This window comes from Arachis ipaensis, chromosome B9, assembly GCF_059453495.1.
Source record: "Arachis ipaensis isolate K30076 ecotype BB chromosome B9, ASM5945349v1, whole genome shotgun sequence".
Classification (NCBI taxonomy): Eukaryota; Viridiplantae; Streptophyta; class Magnoliopsida; order Fabales; family Fabaceae; genus Arachis; species Arachis ipaensis.
The window spans coordinates 132,537,162-132,559,400 of record NC_142444.1 but is presented as its reverse complement, the minus strand read 5'-3'; the positions used below and the strand labels follow the sequence as shown (position 1 = coordinate 132,559,400).

The 22,239-nt window shown below is 36.3% G+C and overlaps 1 protein-coding gene and 1 pseudogene across 1 annotated transcript; one reads left to right on the top strand and one right to left on the bottom strand.

Annotated features, from left to right (window-relative positions):
• Positions 1 to 246: 246 nt before the first annotated feature.
• On the bottom strand, positions 247 to 18,803 carry LOC148546375 (uncharacterized). Its single transcript, XM_088499194.1, has 8 exons — positions 18,740 to 18,803; positions 8,515 to 8,621; positions 1,662 to 2,216; positions 1,502 to 1,570; positions 1,181 to 1,420; positions 780 to 987; positions 568 to 695; positions 247 to 465 (listed from the first exon to the last, which is right to left on the bottom strand). Exons 1-8 carry the CDS (start codon positions 18,801 to 18,803, stop codon positions 247 to 249), a joined length of 1,590 nt encoding a protein of 529 aa, XP_088355320.1.
• LOC148546374 (uncharacterized) lies at positions 18,802 to 20,733 on the top strand (annotated as a pseudogene).
• The last annotated feature ends 1,506 nt before the right edge of the window (positions 20,734 to 22,239 follow it).

Here is a 22,239-nt window from a genome sequence, read left to right as displayed (position 1 = left end):
CCAATTCAAGTATGCATATGCACAAGACGCTAAGGCATGGCAACATGGATAATGAAGTTCCTGAAGATAGCCGCAATCACATGTCTGGCCTGTGAGGATAACTCTGTAAGAGGCAAGTGAAAAAGTCCCGATCGGAGTGGTCTCAGCCAGAGTAAACTCAGAGTTATCCCTGTCGTACAAGGTCGCGGTAAAACACTTTGAGGCCTTCAAGTTAGCCTTGATTGCCTTCATCAGATGCTGACTAAACTACTGCACAGTTTTTAACTGTGCCTCGGTCTCTCTTCCTTTCCGAACAAATAGCTCGGTCAATCTCCCATAAGTGGCCTTCACCAACGCACACACTGGAAGGTTCCTCACACCCTTTAATATGGAGTTCACACACTCGGAGATATTCGTAGTCCTATGCCCAAATCTTCGACCCTCGTCCCGATGTTGAGTCCGATGTGCATAGTCAATTCGATTAGTCTAATCACACATTGCAGGATCTTCGGATCAGAGGATGTCAAACCAGTAATGAAACTCGACCTCGGTCTTGGCATAAGCAGCATTCACAAATAACCTCCATACATCCTTGCCCTTAAAAGTTAGGGCGAAATTCTCCGCCATGTGACGGATACAAAAAGCCCGGTATGCATTAGGCGGAAGCCAGCCACCATCAGGAGCCTCCAAAGCAGCTTTTATCCCGTTGTACCTATCTGATATGACTAGAATACCCGGTTAAGGCATCACATACTGCCGAAGGTGAGATAAAAAGAGTGACCATGACTCAACATTCTCACATTTTACAAGTGCGAATGTAATAGGAATGATGTTGGAGTTGCTATCCTGAGCAATCACGACAAGCAGTGTACTACTGTATTTGCCATATAGGTAGGTCCTGTCGACACTGACCAACAGCTTGCAATGATAGAAGACCTCGATACACGGTGAGAATTTCCAGAAAAGACAACGGAAATAAGCTGAAGACTCATCCACTTGCCCACCAACCTACACAGGACTCGTCCTCAAAACCACGACACTACATGGCATCGTAATCTACACACCCAGTACCCATCGTGGCAAGTCATTGTATGACTTTCCAATCTCCGTAAATCTATGCCACGGCCTTCTGTTTAGCCATCCAAACCCTCCTGTAAGTCGTTCTAAACCCAAAGGGTGCCTCCGTGGCATTCTGCAGTACCTTGATCGAGACAGCAGCATAAGCTTTAATCATGGGCAACATGAAGACCGATATGACATGATAATCAAGCATCTTGTGATCACTAGATATCGATGTGGTTAGACAAGTGTGAGAACTATTGTACCATTTTATCTCCCAAATACCTCTGCGCTGACAGAGGCTAACCCGAATGAGCCATGTGCACCCGTTGCCGAACTCCTTGCACTTGTCATAGTACTTGCGATGAACGGACTCCAACACCTTGTACTCAATCCCACAGCAGATGCTATAAGTCTTCACACTTAACACGACCTCCTCTTTATCCTAAAACTCCTGACCAACTTGAAATTCAGATACAACTATATTCTGTATATCTCTGGCCCTGAAACTAACAAGTTCTCCCGGATCTCTCTGTTATGCCATGGCATCCAAATCCAAAGTTGAGAAGTACAAGTGGGGGGTACTAATGAGTTCCTGAACTAGATTCTCCGCCACCCATAACTGGAGTGGTCTGTGGTATGTCAACGTCACTATCATAAGCTATTGTAGCACACTCCACATTATCATCATCATCATCATCGTGCAGTGCATCCTCAATCCCATCCGATACTCCACCCTCTCCGAAAACAGGGACCATAATAGGAGTACCAGGCATCGCAATCGCAACATCCCTCAATGGTCTAGTCTCACCAACTCCTGCATCAGTATTGCGGTTCAGATTAGATGCAAAGGACGGAGAAACAACTAAAACTGCCTCGGGTACAATCACCGGCACAGCTGACGAGGCACCAACAGACATGGAACTAGAGCAGGCTAGATGTCTTGAAGATTGAGGATTCCGGTTTGAACCTCTAAAACTAGATACCACATCCACAAGCTTCGCCAACAGCTCTGGGATCCTCATTTCGAAAAACTGATGACGACAATGGAACACAACTTGCAGATCTTCGTCATTACTTATAACGAATGAATCGTACTTCACATCATCGCGTAACATGGAAATCGGGATTCTATAGAATAACTTCTTCACCCGTTTCACGCTATACAGACCTAGTCTCTGGAGAATAGTATTCTGAAACTCAGCGAAACTTGTCGAAGGTTTGAGAAAAAATACTCAGTGGGTCTTTATCAGTAAATTGAATTCCTGATCGCATTTTCTTCTTAATGGACCCTCTATAGTGTACCAGAACTAAAAAACTCTCATCACTAGCCATTGTGAATCTCACTATGGTGAAAAATTCACGTTGAGCTCGTATTTATATACGTTAGGACTCTATGAATCGAATTAATTGCATTCGATTTATACATATAGTATGATACATAGTAAATCGAAGCTAGTGACTTCGATTTACCATAAGCTACATATCACTGCAAATCGACTTCAATGGATTCGATTTACTAGCTGAGTATAAATCGAACCTTGTTGCTTCAATTTAGCATGGACCATACAAATCGAATTTTATAGCATCGATTTAGTATGAGAGGACATAATTCGTATTCTTTGAATTCGATTTACATGTGAATCACAATTTCAAGTAATTTGAGTTCTATAGATTTGATTTACTACGTATTACCCTAATTCAAATTCATTAAATTCGATTTATATAGAAATGTAAACTGGAACATGCACGTAGCCTTTTTTACTTGGGGATACACATAAATTTGGTTTGTAAATGGTTTATAAGGGTGATTTATCCAAAATAAAATGCAAACATAGAGATACAATAATTAATGTTTTTGTATTTTATTTGGTGATAAACTAAACATAAAAAAAGCAAAATATAAAAGTCTAATTTACTATTATTTTTTCATACGAAATTTTTAGGAAAAAAATATAATAATAAAAGATATAACTATGAAAAGTTGATAGGAATGATAAAAGATAAAATAAAAAATAAGTTGTATTCTTTGTTAGTATCTCTGTAAAAAAAATACAAAATAAATTCATTTAATATTTCTAACTAGATACAATATTTATGTCTATATCTCATCTGTCAAATATAATTTTATATATATTTTTTGATCTTTCTATTTCAATATTCCATACTTATAAATAAACATAGTTTTAATTTAGAGACAAAAACTTTTATGACAAAATTTGCTTGTCATTCTACCAAATTCTTATATAACAAATGAGATGCAATTCAATACAAGAGAAATGATATTTGAATCATTCTTTTTATTTATGTTTTTTTTTTTTGTATTTTTTATGATATAAATTTTTTTTTTAATTTTCTTTCACTTATTATTTATTATACACGAAGGTAATACACATCACATTACTCTTAATATACAATAGTATCTAATGTTTTTATATGCCTATAAATCAATAGTGTTACAGAGCTAACACAATTTATTATTTTTAATAATCAATTAATTAATAATATTTAAAAGTATTTGTTAAAGATATGGTACTAAATTTCTGGCAAAAAAATGTTAATTAATATAAATAAAAGTTGCTGGTCTTTGAATTTTTTTTCTCTAAATAACAATTTTCTTTGCGAAAAGTTTTATACAAAAAGGTGTAAATGTGTAAAGGCTTCTAAATTTTGGTCCACTCATTTTAGTTGGGGTGGTTAATTGTTAATGGCTATATGATAGGAGATAAGGTCATCAGCATTTAGTCTAATACGCCCTTATAACGAGAAGTACCAAATTGAATTTGCAATCACATTAATAATGTTTGGGCATTTTAGGAAAATTTAACCCTAGTGCATGTCCAATCAAATTTTCAAGAGACAAAAGAATTTTTAAGGATATTAAGCACACGACTGTTTTACTTACAAATTTTTTTGGCTTACAAATCATATAAATTGGGTCAAGTCTAACAAAAAAGCTCCTCACTTATATAAGTGTGTAAATACACACTAACTCAACAATTTCAAAAGCGCGCTTACTCAACATTATAAAAGACGGTTCTTCTTCTTCCTCGATCAAAATCACAACCCTAAAGATTCAAACCACGTTCGAAATTTCTGAAAAAACTGTCAAAATCGTCGCCAACACTCGAGAAAATCAACAAAAAAATTTTAAAATCTCCATAAAAAATACCGAAACAAAAGAAGAAAGATTATTCAAGGTACTGTTTACTAATCGTCGAGATTTTTCACTTTTCTCTTTATCATTTTGAACGCGAAACACTATATCGTCGTATCTCAATTTATTAAGTAGATTCATTATGTGTTTGATAAACCATTATTTTATGATTTATATTGTGTTTAATTGTGTGGTTTTACTAAATCTTTACCCACTTATTCATATGATTAGCATGTATTTACAATTCCTTCCCAAAATTACTCCATGGTTGAAAACTTACTTCCTAGAGACTTTTAATTATGTATTTTAATTCTCCTTTATCCCATTTGATATCGTGATCCGTGTGTTAAGTGTTTCAAGCTTTATAGGGCATGAATGACTTGGAAATTGGAGAGGAGGCTTGCAAAAATGGAAGGAACATAAGAAACTAAGGAGATGACCAGCGAGCAATGACGCGAGCGCATGGTCCACGCGGACGCGCAAAATGGAGAATTCGCAGCGATGCGAATGCGTGCCTGACGCAATCGCGTGGATTGGAAGCTGAACGAGTGACGCGAACGCGTGGACGACGCGTACGCGTGGCAAGGAAAAACGCTGAATGACGCGCACGCGTGGACGACGTGCACACGTGACATGCGCGATCTGCAGAGTTAACAGAATTCGCTGGGGGCAATTTTGGGCCGTGTTTTGACCCAGTTTTTGGCCCAGGAACATAGACTAGAGCCAGGGAACATGCAGAGACTCAAAGGGAGAGAACACATTACGATAGTTTTTCAGTTTAGATCTGATTTTACTCCTCCTCTAGGTTTTCTCTCTACACATTCATAGTTCTTAGAAATTTGTTTTATTGCTTTTTGGATTGGGATATTGAGAAGAGTTATTACCTCCGCCAAGACTTCATCATTCTAGTTTGTTTCCTTACTTTTCACTTACTCTTTCATATCCTTAATTTGTCCAGAGTTAAAATTGGATTATTTTTATAATTTATTAATACAATAACCATTTTTATTTTTAATTGATCTTTCTTTTATTATTGATTATCATGTCTTTCTTTATTTCCCTTTTTAATTTTGTGAAGTTTACATTCATGATAATGGAGTAGTTCCCTAACTTGATTGGGAGAGATTAAAAGGAGAACCTTGAGTTGGATTACTCAAGAGTCAATTTGTAATTGGGTTTATTGTTGGCTGGCTCTCTAGTCACTAACGCTAATCCTTCCCAAGGGAGAGGATTAGAACTTGTGAATAGAAGTAGACTCTCAACTTACTTGACTTTCCTTTACTTGGTAAAGGATAACTAAGTAGAAGCAACCTTCAATTATCAATTGATCTTGAGAGAAATCCAACAAGGATAGAACTTCCAATTAATCTACTCCTGGTCAAGACCTTTATTTGAATTATATAAATTTTCTTATTTAATTTTTCTGTTTCTCAAACTCAAAATTTCTTGGAAAACCTCTGACCAATAAGCTGCATTCTTTCCTGCAACTCGTTGGGAGACGACCTGGGATTTATACTCCCAGTATTTTCATTCTAATTTTATGACAACCCTTTTAAATTGATAAGCAGACTTTTTCCGGTTAAGAACTGTACTTGCAACGTATTTCTTACATTAATTTCTTAATTTGCCAATTTTCGCCACGTCAATTTTTAGCGCCGTTGCCGCGGAAGTTGAGATCAAGATGGGAAGGTCCATATAGATTAGAGAAGGCTGAGCCATATGGAGTTTTCCACCTGAGTCATCCTTCAAGCTCTGAATTCATCAGAGTCAATGGACATCGCTTAAAGCTATATCATGGTGAGAAGATGAAGAAAAACAAGGAGCTAGAGATCTTCCTCTTGGAGGATCCACCAACAGCAGAAGACTGAGCTAGTGGAGCATCCAACTTAAGGACGTTAAAGCAAAGTGCTAGGTGGGAGACAACCCACCATGGTATGATCGTTCCATTTCATTCTCAGTTTTATTTTTACTTTAATTTTTTCTTTTTTTTATATAACTCTTCTCATTATCCCTGCATATAGCTGCATATAGTTCGCATGAGCATTCTGCATATTTTTAATATAAAAAAAACAAAACACACGTGACGCGACAGCGTTGCTGACGCGTCTGCGTCACAGGTGCATAAGGAAGAAAAGATAATTGAACAGAGAGTCACGCGAAAGCGTGGCTGGAGGCGTGCCTTAGGCACAAATATGCCCACGCGACTGCGTCACGTTGCAAAATAGCCTCCCACGCGTCCGCGTCATCTACGCGAACGCGTGGCTCTGTGGAATCGACGTAAATGGGTCTAAGGTAGTAAGTTGGGCTGGAATGGGGCTGGACCCATGCTGGAAGCACAAGGCCACTCATGCGAACGCGTACCCCACGCGTCCGTGTCATTTTTCAAAGTATAGCCATTCATGCGATCGCGTCAACCACGCGACCGCGTCACCCTCAAATTTGGCAAAAAGAGTTTCGAACATAGAGTTGCGCGAACGCAAGGCTGCTCTCGCGCCAATCGCACCATTCAACTCACGCGATCGCGTGACTTACGCGTCCGCGTCATTTAGCAATCGCGCCAACCACGCGAACGCATGACCCACGCGTCCGCGTCACATGCGGCGCACAGAATATCCAGATCAGCCAAAATATCTTATCTTTTCTTCTCCAAATCCTTATTTTTCTTATCCTTTCTTATTTCTTTCTTCTTCCTTCTTCCTTCTTACTTCTTTCTTACTTTCTCCTCCCTTCTTTTTCACCATCATTATCAAGGTTTTTATTTTCTTCTCCCCCTCTTTACTTCTCCATTATTATTCTTATTTTTGTTATGTTTTCTTCTTCTTTTTCTCTTTACTTTTCTTATCTATCTTTTCTTTTTCTTTTTCTTTCTTTCTTTTTACTCATTTTAATTGGTGTTGGAAATTGAGATTCGGTCTTTAGTTTCTATATTTTACTTGTGGATTATCATGGATCTGTTTGACAATTAATATTACATTTTTAAAGGGGTACTTGCATGTTCTGTTTTATATTTTCAAAAATATATTCACCATGCATGCTATGTGTTTGTGAAAAAGCCCGTATGGCATCATGCAATACTTTTATGTTATCCTACTACCTTAATGCCAGTTTTTTTTTTTCACAAAATTCCTTTTATATTTTATTGACTAAAATATTATTGTCAATACAAACAATATGTTAGTTTGAATGATGTGGTAATCTAACTTGGACATTGTATGCTTGATCTATGCTACTCATGCCTTTGCCGGCATGCCAATAAACATCTTGCATTCAGTTGCCATCACAGGCACTTGCTATATTACCATGGATGAGCTCTTACATGTAGTCATGACCATGTGTTAACGTCATCATTATTTACCGTGCATTGATGATCACATATCCTGTTCTCTTTCTTGCTCTAACCCTTATTTTACAAAAGTTCCTTTCTTTTTGCTTTTTCAGGATGGCCACCAAGAAAGGAAAGGAGAAAGCTACTCCCAAACCACCAGCAAGGAGCGGATCAAAAAGAGAATTAGTGGCAGAGCCATCTTCAACAGCAGTAAAACCCTCAACAAAAAGAATCAAGAGGATCATCAAGGTCGATGAAAAAGAAAAAACCTTCCCAGCAAAGGACACTCTGCGGTTTCCTAACCGCTACTGTGAGCAGATGTTTCCCATCCTGGCAGAGCGGAATTACAACAATGAATACCTTCTTATCCTCCCGACCAACATTGGTAACTTTGTTGAGCCGCAAATTGAATGAAGACAATGGGAATTCCTACGGAGATAGTCATGGCAGGTTAATCTTTCGTGGGTAGTAGAATTTTACTCCAACTTTCACATGCCAACCATGCAGTCTGTCTATGTCCGTCAGAAGCAAGTCCCCATAACTGAAGAGGCCATTCAGCGAGCTTTAGATCTTCCCCCTGCTCCAGAAGAATTGGACGCATTCCAAGAAGCCTCACTCAAGCACCAGACATACCAATTTGACTGGGACGCCGTTCTCAGAGTTATCACACAACCTGGTAGCAGATGGATCTACGGATACCATCGATCCCGACCCAAAGGAATATCGGCTTCAGCACTTACCTTGGAAGCTCGAGTATGGGCACAGATCATGTCCCATTATGTCTTTCCGAGCACTCACGAGTCCTCCTTCACTACAGACATGGCTGTTCTACTTTGGTGTATTCTTACAGACCAGCACCTAAACTTACCAAGACACATCCGGAATGCAATGGGACACGTACAAATTGTGGGCAACCTACCTTTTCCCGCCTTGGTTTCAGATCTCATCTCGGCAGCCAGAGTCTCCTACAGAGCTGGGGACACCAAAGCCATACTTCCACGGGATGATCAATACGTCGGAAATGTATCAGACCACCAGCAGCTACTACAAGCCAGCCCACAGAACCAGCTGATGATATTCCTCCATCAGCACCACAAGCACCTACAACAGATCAACTGCTCCATCAGATACTCGAAAGGTTGGATCGACAGGAACACAAAGCAAAGTTAAGAGAGCGTCGAAACAAGCACCGATTCACATACCTCAAGGAGCTACTTATGGGAAACTACAAAGACCCAGACACCCCGGACTCGACTTCATTTACCAGCAAAGGGAGCCATGACGGTCCCGATGGTGGAGATACTGCTACCAGCCCCCCTCTGTTCCTGACAGATGGCACCGAGGACGGTGCAAAGCCTTAAGTGTGGGGAGGTCGGTCAGTACCTGACTTCCGGAGGTAATTTCTCTCCCTTAACACCAATAAAATAGGATATTTAGTTAGTTTTTCTTTTGTAGAATAGGATAGATTGCATAGTAATAGGTTAATTGCATGCATGTTCTACTTGATTGAAAGGATAATAAGTTTCTTCTAAGACCCTATTTTTTTTTAAAGTTTCACTAATTTTAATCAAAACTTTTATGTTAAATTTGCTTGAAGTTGTGTTTGGAACATAGTTTAAAAAGTCAAGAACACACAACCCGTGAGATTTTGAGCCTAATTACATGGTTACATTATTTAACCATAAATATTTTATTCTTATGTGTTTACTTCTCTATGATTGTAATCTATATTTTGTTTCATCCTATATGTCCAATGTTTAATATGTTATATGCATGCGTATGATTGAGACCATTATTTGTTTAGCTCACTTATCCCAAATAAGTCTACCCTTTAAATTACCTTTGTTAGCCACTTCGAGCCTTTTAATCCCATTTGTTCTATATTTTACCACATTACTAGCCTTAAGCGGAAAAATAATTATATATCCCAATTGAATCTTTGGTTAGCTTAAGATAGAAATTGTATGTTAATTGAGTATGGAAAGATTGTGGGAACAAAGGTTAATAAGGGAATGTGTCATGATAAAATAACGAGAATTTGGGTACCTACTGGTGCACGAAATTGTGATGTCCAGACTCGAACAATCCCTGGCAACGTGAGCAACTTGGTACGCGTAATCGTGATTACACATTCATAATATGTCACAACTTCAATACAACTAACCAGCAAGTGCACTGGGTCGTCCAAGTAATACCTTACGTGAGTAAGGGTCGAATCCCACGGAGATTGTTGGTATGAAGCAAGCTATGGTCACCTTGTAAATCTCAGTCAGGCAGATAGAGAATGATAATAGAGTTTTCGAATAATAAATAATAGAATAGGGATAGAGGTACTTATGTAAATCATTGGTAGGAATTTCAGATAAGCGAATGGAGATGCTTCTCATTCCTCTGAACCTCTGCTTTCCTGCTATCTTCATCCAATCAGTCTTACTCCTTTCCATGGCTGGCTTTATGTGATACATCACCACTGTCAATGGCTACTTTCGGTCATCTCGCGGGAAAATGATCCAATGCCCTATCACGGCACGGCTAATCGTCTGGAGGCATCACCCTTGTCAATGGCTTCATCTTATTCTCTCAGTGAATAATATGCTCACGCACCCTGTCACGGCACGGCTATTCATCTGTCGGTTCTCGATCATGCTGGAATAGGATTTACTATCCTTTTGCGTCTGTCACTAACGCCCTGCAATCGCGAGTTAGGAGCTCGTCACAGTCATTCAATCATTGAATCCTACTCGGAATACCACTGACAAGGTTTAGACTTTCCGGATTCTCTTGAATGCCGCCATCATTCTACCTTACACCACGAAGATTCTGGTTAGGAGATCTAAGAGATATTCATTCTAGCTTATTTCATGTAGAACAGAAGTGTTTGTCAGGCACGCGTTCATAAGGGAGAAGGATGATGAGCGTCACACATAATCATCACCTTCATCACGTTCTTGGGTGCGAATGGATATCTTAGAAGCGAAATAAGAAGAATTGAATAGAAAATAGTAGTACTTTGCATTAATCTTTGAGGAACAGCAGAGCTCCACACCTTAATCTATGGAGTGTAGAAACTCTACCGTTGAAAATACATAAGTGAAAGGTCCAGGCATGGCCGAGATGGCCAGCCCCCTAAACGAGATCACAGGATCAAAATACAATCCAGGATGCCTAATACAATAGTAAGAGGTCCTATTTATAATAAACTAGCTACTAGGGTTTACATGAGTAAGTAATTGATGCATAAATTCACTTCCGGGGCCCACTTGGTGTGTGCTTGGGCTGGGCTTTGAGTGTTACACGTGTAGAAGTCCTCCTTGGAGTTGAACGCCAGCTTTTGTGCCAGTTTGGGCGTTCAACTCTGGTTTTGGCTCCTTTTCTGGCGCTGGGCGCCAGATTTGGGTAGAAAGCTGGCGTTGAACGCCAGTTTACATCGTCTATTCTTGGCCAAAGTATGGACTATTATATATTGCTGGAAAGCCCTGGATGTCTACTTTCCAACGCAATTGGAAGCCCGCCATTTCGAGTTCTGTAGCTCCAGAAAATCCACTTTGAGTGCAGGGAGGTCTGAATCCAACAGCATCAGCAGTCCTTCTTCAACCTCTGAATCTGATTTCTGCTCAAGTCCCTCAATTTCAGCCAGAAAATACCTGAAATTACAGAAAAACACACAAACTCATAGTAAAGTCCAGAAATGTGAATTTAACATAAAAACTAATGAAAACATCCCTAAAAGTAACTAGATCCTACTAAAAACATACTAAAAACAATGCCAAAAAGCGTATAAATTATCTGCTCATCACCTACTCATATGAAACTATAAAAATTAAAAAAATCTATGTGCATTGAGAAGCTATGTTTATTTTCATGTTGAAAATATATATATATTCAATAAATAAATAAGGGGACAAAACTACCCCAATGCTAAGTTAAGTTCAGAGATCAATGCATATGTGAAAAAAAAATTAAAAGAAAGTTAGTACATGAGTATGTAATGCAAAAGTGAAAGTTTTGGGTAGCTAGGTATGATTCTAAAGTTATATAGAGTATATGTATGTTAGGTGTAGGCTTAGGTTAATTAAAGATTCAATTTGTAGCTTACTTAGCCATATATTACAACCTTAAAAAGACCTCATGATATTTGCATTGGTATATTAAATGTTGTTGATTGATTAGGTGAAGAACAAAAATTTAGAAAGCATAATTAGAGAAGAGTAGAGTGATTACCCTATACACTTGAGAGAGTAGAGTGCACATACACTACCAGTGAAGGTTCAACGCTTAAAATTTATGTTCCCTGCTTTCATGAGCTATCTTCTTACATTTTTATCTGTTCTTACTGTATAAGAATTGAATTAGTGGAATTTGATTTATGATTGTCTTGAGGAACTTATTTACTTTTAACCAAGTAGACAAGAATCATATAGTTGCATTCATATATATAGGTTGCATTGCATTGCATGAGTTTTACATGTTCCTACTCATTTACTTTATCTCCTTCAACTAAGCATGAGGACATGCTAATGTTTAAGTGTGGGGAGGTTGATAAATCATTATTTTATGATTTATATTGTGTTTAATTGTGTGGTTTTATCAAATCTTTACCCACTTATTCATATGATTAGCATGTATTTACAATTCTTTCCCAAAATTACTCCATGGTTGAAAACTTGCTTCCTAGAGACTTTTAATTATGTATTTTAATTCTCCTTTATCCCATTCGATGCCGTGATCTGTGTGTTAAGTGTTTCAGGCTTTATAGGGCATGAATGACTTGGAAATTGGAGAGGAGGCTTGCAAAAATTGAAGGAACACAAGAAACTAAGGAGATGACCAGCGAGCAATGACGCAAGCGCATGGCCCACGCGGACGCGCGAAATGGAGAATTCGCAGCGATGCGAATGCGTGCCTGACGCAATCGCGTGGATTGGAAGCTGAATGAGTGACGCGAATGCGTGGACGACGCATACGCGTGGCAAGGAAAATCGCTGAATGACGTGCACGCGTGGATGACGCACACGCGTGACATGCGCGATCTGCAGAGTTAACATAATTTGCTGGGGGCGATTTTGGGCCGTGTTTTGACCCAGTTTTTGGCCCAGAAACACAAAATAGAGCCAGGGAACATGCAGAGACTCAAAGGGAGAGAACACATTACGATAGTTTTTCAGTTTAGATCTGATTTTACTCCTCCTCTAGGTTTTCTCTCTACACATTCATAGTTCTTAGAATTTTGTTTTATTGCTTTTTGGATTGGGATATTGAGAAGAGTTATTACCTCCGCCAAGACTTCATCATTCTAGTTTGTTTCTTTACTTTTCACTTACTCTTTCATATCCTTAATTTGTCCAGAGTTAAAATTGAATTATTTTTATAATTTATTAATACAAGAACCATTTTTATTTTAATTGATCTTTCTTTTATTATTGATTATCATGTCTTTCTTTATTTTCCTTTTTAATTTTGTGAAGTTTACATTCATGATAATGGAGTAGTTCCCTAACTTGATTGGGAGAGATTAAAAGGAGAACCTTGAGTTGGATTACTCAAGAGTCAATTTGTAATTGGGTTTATTGTTGGCTGACTCTCTAGTCACTAACGCTAATCCTTCCCAAGGGAGAGGATTAGAACTTGTGAATAGAAGTAGACTCCCAACTTACTTGACTTTCCTTTACTTGGTAAAGGATAACTAAGTAGAAGCAACCTTCAATTATCAATTGATCTTGAGAGAAATCCAACAAGGATAGAACTTCCAATTAATCTAGTCCCGGTCAAGACCTTTATTTGAATTATATAAATTTTCTTATTTAATTTTTCTGTTTCTCAAACTCAAAATTTCCTGGAAAACCTCTGACCAATAAGCTGCATTCTTTCATGCAACTCGTTGGGAGACGACCTGGGATTCAAACTCCCAGTATTTTCATTCTAATTTTGTGACAACCCTTTTAAATTGATAAGCAGACTTTTGCTGGTTAAGAACTGTACTTGCAACGTATTTCTTACATTAATTTCTTAATCTGCCAATTTCTGCCACGTCAGTGTTCTTGGTTGAAAATAGATATTACTATTCTCGTCAATCTGTTCAGTCGGTGATAACTGTTTTACGTTCTATTTTGTGAAGAGTTTAATGTATATTTTAATGTGTTTTTGTGCATGTTTGCATGTTTGGAACTGAATTTGTATAAACAGAAACTTTCGCTATATTTCAAGTAAATTCGACTATAACAGGTGCTGTTGTTCTTGAATTTGTAGTTGTGCTTCTGGTGTCATTTTATGCATGTTTAGTTGACTTGAATATCATTTTGAACTCATATAATATCATGTAATCCAAAAAAATAATAAAGGTGTATATGAGTGGTTTTTAGGTGTATGTGGTTAGTATTTGGGTGTATATCAATTGAATTCGAGTATAACTGCTGATGTTATCCTATAACTGGTGTAACTAGAAACAGAGTATTGTCCTGTGCTTTTAGTGTCATTTTATATAATATCTTTGTTTTAAGCTTTGATTGGGCGGTTTATATAATGAAATGGCTCGAGATAATCGAACCGGAAAACATTAAAAAGGAAAAATATGACTGGGAGAATTGGACGCATGTAATTATGTTTAAAAATATATTATCTATATTACTTTACTAAATTAACGGAGTTTAGTAAAAGAAATTTCTTTAAACTGTAGGTGGAAGTAGACCATTTCAGAGTTGAATACGCTTTGCGAATTTTGTTTAATGAGATGAATCAACTAAGAGATAGAGCCATTAAGGAAAGGGATGCAATTAGATTGTCCAAGCCATCTGCAGCATTGTTGAGTTCATATTGTCAATTAGATTTAGATTACATTGACAGTGATTAGTTTTATTGTGTTTGAATGTTGTGTAGTTTGTGATTAGTTTGAACACATACTTTTTGTATAGTTTGTGAATATTTAATCCAATCTTATTATAAATTTTGTTTGCATAAATAAACTTCTATGAAACTGTCTGTGCTGTATTCAAAATCTGTTAATTACAGGTTCAAAAAAGGAAAACAAGATCAAATATACTAATACGCCGAATTCTTTTTATAATACACCAAAAATATTCGGAATACACTAGAATTGCGTGCTTACATATTTCTCTTTAAAACTTAACTAGGAGTAATGGCAATTCAAAAATTTAAATTGTTATCCTCTTTAGGTATTGAATTGTATATGTATTGTAAATTTAAAACAAACAAATCTCTTCAAATAGTTCAAGACACTAATTTCCAACACAAACAGCAACATCTCTAAATATATAAAAAAAGAAAATGTCAAAAACATGAGCATGCAGAATACACCCAAAAATGTTCACTGGTACACCGAAATAATGTCACTCTACACCCCAAAACCTATCTTATGCTACTGAGTCTTTGAACTGATATATTTTGCGATAAATGATTGGTATGTTTTGCTTGGTCTGATTCTGGCTTCCTCGTTATTCTCTATTGTACGATGCACGAACATGCTAAGTTCTCTGTGCTATTTAAGCATCTCTGCTTGATTTGCACAACAGGGGTGTGAATGATGTAACACGACCTTCGAAATGATCCAAACACCAATGTCCTTCAATATGTGTATATAAATTCTTGCAGGATAATTTAATTCTGCTGAGTGATTTCTCTTCTCGGTTGGAGATATTTTTATTTTCATTTCCCTTCTCTGCTACATGTAATCAATTGGTTCTTAATATCATTTTCCTTCTTATTTGTACTTTGACCTCCTGTAGAAAAACCTGCAACTTTTGAATAATCTATTCTTTATTTTGTAGCATTTTCAAACGTGTTAAAAGTCATCCCAACTTTTGGAACAAATTGCTCATCAATATCGCACAAAAACTGCAAAATACACCCAAAATATTCCACAATACACTATATTAAAGTTAGGATAAACTATAGAATGCAACAACAACTATAGAATCAGCATCAAACAGAAACTAAAATAATTCAACTATAAAATCTTAAACTATAAATAAACTACATTGTCCAGATTCAAACCACACCTCACTACTTGATTTGATTCAAAACAATAATACAATTCACCCTCGTTCAATTGAAAAAGTCAGAACCTATAAATACTCTGAAAAGCTCCCTATTACACCAAAATATATCTGACTTACCCTGAAAAATCTGATATAAAATGGGCAGCAATGAACAGATTCATCAGAACAACTACATTACATTCAATTCAAACAATCAACAATGAACAACAATTTTTACAAGCAAGGTTCACAACATTATCACCTAGATAATCATAAACTACTAACGAAAATATTAACTAGAATTGAACCATACCCCAGATACTTCATTGGATTCAAAATAATAATCAACTTTGCTCTGGTTCAGTTGACAATCTGAACTTGAATCATTAATTATCTTCAAAACAATTTCAGAGCTTGATTTCGAAAATGAACGTAGAGAACAAAGTAAATCGAAAAAAATGAAAAAAGAGAACGTAGGGAGAAACGCACGAAAACAACAAAAGAAAACACAGAGAGAACGCAGGAAAACGAAGGAAGAAAAAAGAAGACGAAATTCGAAAAAAGAAAACGAAGTCTTTTTGAAAAAAGAAATTATATATTCGCGCGTTGATTGAAAAATCTGTTAAATTAAGAGGCGCATGGAATATACGTGTTTAAGCCACATGCGTGAGGGTGAATTAGGATAAAATGACTTGTATGACTTGTATGATAAAATAGCTTGTATATGGAGAATAATTATATTAGGTATATCTTGTGGCTAATTTTTTTATTTATGAAAGTAAAATCGATGAGTGATATATTTTAATATTATAATTTTAATATTTTTAAAGTTATGAAAAAAAATGAAATTAGAGAGTTTGATTTTTGTTTTGTTAAAATTTTTAATTTTTTAAAATAAAAATCGAAAAGTCTAATTTCATAATTTGAAAAATCCGATTTCAAAAAGTCCAATTTTAGTATCTTAAAAATCGGAGTGTTCAATTTTAATATTTTTAAAAGTTTAAAATTCAATTTCTATATTTCAAATCAAATAGTACTACATTTGGGATTGATATCTCAATAGTTCATAATTTAAAAAATCACCATTATTAACCTAACATCATGTGTGTGAGTCTGTCAATATGTGCACTTCAATATATGTTCACTTATAATATCATTCTTGCATTTGTTCAGAATATTTTTCTTTAATCCATATAGTTCGTGGGTATTGAATCATCTTATATCATTTGACTGAGAAACTAAAAAAAAAAAAAATCATTTTTAATTAATCAATATTAGTTAATTTTAATTTAAAATTTAAATTTATAATTTAATTTTTATATTAAAATTAAAAATTTATGATTTATAATCTAAATTTAAAATAAATAAAATAACTTTTTATAAAAATTAATTAATATTGATTAAAAAAAATTATTTTCCTAATACTATATTATTTGATTAATTAATTATAGGGTAAAGTATTAAATTAGTCCCTTATGTTTGGGCGTAATAATGTTTTGGTTTTTAAGGTTTAAAGTGTCCTATTTGAATCTAAAAAAAAAATTATTTAGATTCGATGTAGTCCCACCATGAGGTCAAAGTTAAATAATTAACGGAATGTCCTACATGACAGCAGTACAAGAACAAGTACAAGCTTCTAAATACACAAAATCAACCATGGATGCATCAATACATTTATTTATTATTCTCTTTAGTTCTATAGAAAATATTTCATTTAAATTGTAAGAAAAATGATAAATAAATATATTGATTCATCCAAGGTTGATTTTGTGCCTTCAAAGCTTGTATTTGTTTTCTAAATTATTGATCTTGTTCTTGTACTGCTATTATGTAGGACATTCCATTAATTATTCAACTTTGACCTCACAGTGGGACTACATTAAAACTAAATGAAACCTTTTGGATTCAAATAAGACACTTTAAACCTTAAAGACCAAAACAGAATTATACCCAAACTTAGGGGACTAATTTAATACTTTACCCTTAATTATATATACACTAACATTTATCAAATAAATAACCAATGCCATCTCCGTTACTTATAATTAGGGGTAGAAATGGGTTGAATTGAGTCGAACTTTGGCTTTGACGAGTCTAAACCATGTTATAAATAGATGACTCAAGTCTAAATTGTTATTTCTCATAGCCTTTTTTTTTTATGTTTGAGTCTGACCTGTTTAAAACCCGACAAGTCTACGAGCCTATTTGAAACACCTATTTCAAGAATTAAAGCTCAAAACAATATACTTAAAAATCTAAATTGACATTACTAAAATTTATAATTTACAATTTGTAAATATAATTCATTTATATATTAATCATTGTTACATATCATAACCATATTTACAATTCATAATTTTTTTCTTTTAACAAAAAAACTACAATCTTAACTAGTCTTGATTATTGATTTTTTTTTATTTTGATTTGTTTTGTGTTTAAAATAAGTAAAACTAAGAATAATTCATTTTTATAAAAAAATATTTTAACGAGTCAGCCCAATAAATTTTGTAGACTTTTTTAACTAGTCCTTAATTATTGATTTTTTTATTTTAATTTGTTTTGTGTTTAATATAAGTGAAACTAAGAATAATTTATTTTAATATAAGTGAAACTAAGAATAATTTTTATAGGTTTTTTTCAAAGTCTATGACCTGACCTTTTAACTAATAAACTTTTTTTAAAAAAATCTAAGTTTAACCTATTTAATAAAATGAACTGAATTAAATTGAATCTAAAATGAGTCGAACAACGAACTCCATCGAATAATCCGACTCACTTCTACCCTGTTAGGCACATGAATAAGGAAGAGTACGTAATTGAAAAACTTATAATCTCGGAAGGAAATATTGTTACAACAGAAGGACAATTGGCACTCAATCAGTATGATACGGGCCCAAAAACGAGCACTAGAGAGAGAATTAATAGCAAAAGGCTGGTTGGTTATGATCTTTAGGATTGTTAGTACATTTGTCTCCTCCTTGTGTTGTTCTTTTTTTCCTCTTCTCTGCTCCCTTATTCTTTTTCCCTCAGTTCCCTTTCTCATCTCTTGTTCTTTTCCAATTCTTCATGTACTGTTAATGCTTGGAGTAGTTGAGGAATTACTATATCCTTTTACATCATTCTGCGGTACTATTCCCTTTTATTTCCCCATTTCTACTTACAACTCTCATATATGCTCTTCACTTACCAATTACTTGTAAATTTCTTCAATTAAACATAAATACATACCACATCTCTTCCTCTTCTTATTATCTTTGAACTTCACCGTATCAATTGGTGCTTTCATCACCATGGCCGTAGTTGACAACACGCGGTTGAAATGCATGGAGGCTGACATTAAAATGCTATTCCAGATGTTTGAATCCATCACGGAGGAGAACAGGTCTGAACGCACTCGTGCTTCCAAAGCCACTAATCTCAAAATCGACTCCATTTGGGATTCTCTTACACAGCTCTTTCAAGACAAGCACAGGCATCGATCTGAGATACCTAAGCTCTCCCATGGTTCGAACTCAGGCATTGTTCTGTAGCATCATTTATCTCTGCAACCTCGTCGGGTGAATTTCGATTTGCCGAAATTCAATAGTACTGATGCTTTAGGGTGGATTTTTTCAATGAACCAGTACTTTGAATTTTTTTTTTTGAGTTCTTGAAGAAGAACAAGTTGAAATTGCTGCGATTCATATGACTGGTGCTGCCATCCCTTGGTTTTAAATGTCCCAACATTTTGCTTAGTTTTGTTCATGGAACCAAGTGAAGCGGGCGATTGAGCTCGAATTTGGCTCGTCACTGTTCGAGTCACCACGAGAATTATTATTCAAATTGCAGCAAGGTGGCACAGAAAGCGAGTATTATTCAGAATTTGTCACTTTGGCAAATCATACTCACATTGATCTTCTTGAGGCGCTTCAAGACTGTTTTGTTAGTGGACTAAAATTTGAGGTACGGAGGGAGGTTAAAGCTCAATGTCCTCCATCTTTGACGAGGGTGGTGTCCTTAGCTAGACTCTATGAAAAAAAATTGACTTCTTCGCCAAGAACCACATATGTCCCTGCTGCTCACAAACCATAATTCACAACTCCTAATTCTTCTCCATCCCTACGCCCTCCCAACCACAACACTCTTCCTGAATTACTTCCAACACCATCACAACGCTCTCCCATTCCACCACTCAAAAACCTAGTTCAGAGGTTGACCCCTATTGAGATTCAGAGTAAATGGGAAAAGGGTCTTTGTTACTGGTGCGGCAAACGGTTCTACGCCAGCCACCGCTGCACAAATTGTCAATTTATATTTCTATAATTAGAAATGGATGAGAATATGGCCCCTTTTTGCGACCTTATTGAACCGGTATTACCAGATAGCACACTTGAGTCCTTGGAGTGTCAGGTGCTGGACCACCATTTGTCCTGTAATGGTGCTCCGAGACCGTCGACCATTCATGTCAAAGTTTCCATAAATGGCTTAGAGGTGCAGGCCTTAATTGACGACGGTAGCTCTGATAGCTTTATCCAACCATGCATCGTTACATTTTTGAATCTTCCTATCGAACCTACTCTGAGAATTCAGGTGATTGTTGGTGATTTCAATATTCTCACAGTAGAAGAAAAAATTGCTAATTTGGACATCATTGCGGTAGGTTGTACCATCTCAATATCTGAGGTATATGTCCTTCATGTGGCAAGTGGTGATTTGGTCATAGGGACTACTTGGTGATGACCTTAAAAGCACATATTGTGGACTATGATACCTCATTCTTGCGCTTTTTGCACCAAAGAAAATTTGTAACGATTTGGGGCGAAAAGAACTCTGTATCTTCTCAGATTCAATTCCATCACATTCAAAGGCTGGTCTCTACACATGCAATTACCAAAGCCTTCACTCTAGAACTTCAAACACCAGCTGATACCTCACAGCCCAACTTACCACTTCCTGTTTCTTTAGACCCTGCTTTGGTTTTCCTGTTGTGTAAGTATGTCACTGTTTTTGCCATGCCATCACGTCTCCTTCCGCAGCGCACTCAGGATCATAGCATTCCATTAGTGGCTGGGGCTGAACCTGTGAAAGCTCATTCTTATCAGTATCCCCGTAGCTTAAAATCGTAAATTAAGTCGATGGTGTAAGAAAAGTTACAAGAAGGGATAATCCAACCTAGCAAGAGTCCCTTCTCATCACCAGTCCTCTTGGTTAAAAAAAGATGGCACATGACAATTTTATACTGATTATAGAGCATTGAACAATGTCACTATTAACGATAGTTTTCCTATCCCAACTATTGAGGAGTTATTGGATGAATTGTTTAGGGCCACTGTCTTTTCTAAGTTGGATTTATGATCCGGATACCATCAGATTTTGGTTAAACCTGAGGACCATTTTAAAACAGCTTTTTGTATTCATCATGGCCTGTACGAATGGCTGGTAATGCCTTTTGGCCTCACTAACGCCCTGCTACTTTCTAGAGCCTTATGAATGATGTCTTCAAACCATACTTACGTAAGGTTGTGTTGGTATTATTTGACGACATATTGGTGTACATTAGTTCTTTTGATAGTCATCTTGAGCATTTGGATTTGGTATTGAAGCTGCTAAGACTGAAGACTCCCTTCGCCAAGCTCTCTAAATGCCTTTTTGAAACTAATGAGGTGGATTACTTAGGTTACACGATTACAGGTGGTGGTGTTCTCATAGAATTGGCCAAAGTGCAAACAATTCAAGATTGGCCTCAACCTAGTAGTGTTAATCAGCTTCGTGTCTTTTTAGGCCTCACGGGATATTATCGTAACTTCATTAAATGTTATGCAACCTTAACTGCTCCTCTTACTGATTTGCTGAAAAAGGACACTTTTGTTTGGTCTGATCAAGCTACATTGGCATTCCATCAATTACAGCAAGCGATTTCCACTAAACTAGTGCTAGCATTGCCTGATTTTAACCTTCCATTTGAAGTAGAGATTGATGCGTCAGGTACGGGTATTGGTGCTGTTCTGATTCAGCAGCGCCATCCTATAGCTTATTTCTCAAAGAAACTTCCTCCTACCTTGCAAAAGCAATCTACCTATATTAGAGAGTTTTATGCGATAACTGAAGCAATTGCTAAGTTTCGACACTATCTCTTGGACAAAAAATTTATTATTCAAACTGATCACAAGAGTTTGAGATCTCTTTTGGAGCAGAATTTGCACACACGTAAACAACATAAATGGCTTCACAAACTCCTTGGTTATGATTTTGAAATTCATTACAAGGCCGGTACCGAAAATGAGGCCACGTATGCCTTATCAAGAAATTTTTTTGGTGCTTGGTCTACACCTCATGTTAACTTCTTGCAGCACCTTCGAGTTGCAATTGAGAAGGATGCTACTCTTTTTGAGTTGATGCAGAAATGTGCTTCTAATTCTACTGAGGATCCCAATTATACTTGTCACAATGGGTTACTATTGTAGAAGAACCGTTTGGTTATTCTGCCAAATAGCCACTTGATCAAGTTCATTCTTCATGAATATCATGATAGTGTGGTGGGAGACCATGCGGGGATTGCAAAAATAGTATAATGAATTTGTGCTCAATTTTATTGGCCTAACATGTAAAGGAACATTTAACATTATGTTCTCACTTGTTGCACTTGCCAACAAGCTAAACATGAGGCTAAAGTACTAGCAGGGCTGCTCAAACCATTGCCCATTCTTTCACAGGTGTGGGAGGACATCTCCATGGATTTTATTATCTCT

Coding starts and splice junctions, on each gene's coding strand:
- LOC148546375 (XM_088499194.1), bottom strand. CDS start 18,803: ATGGTGATGAAAGCACCAATTGATACGGTGAAGTTCAAAGATAATAAG. Junction 1,571..1,661: donor ACATACCACAGACCACTCCA/GTTATGGGTGGC, acceptor ATGGCATAACAG/AGAGATCCGGGAGAACTTGT. Junction 988..1,180: donor ATGCTGCTGTCTCGATCAAG/GTACTGCAGAAT, acceptor AGTCCTGTGTAG/GTTGGTGGGCAAGTGGATGA.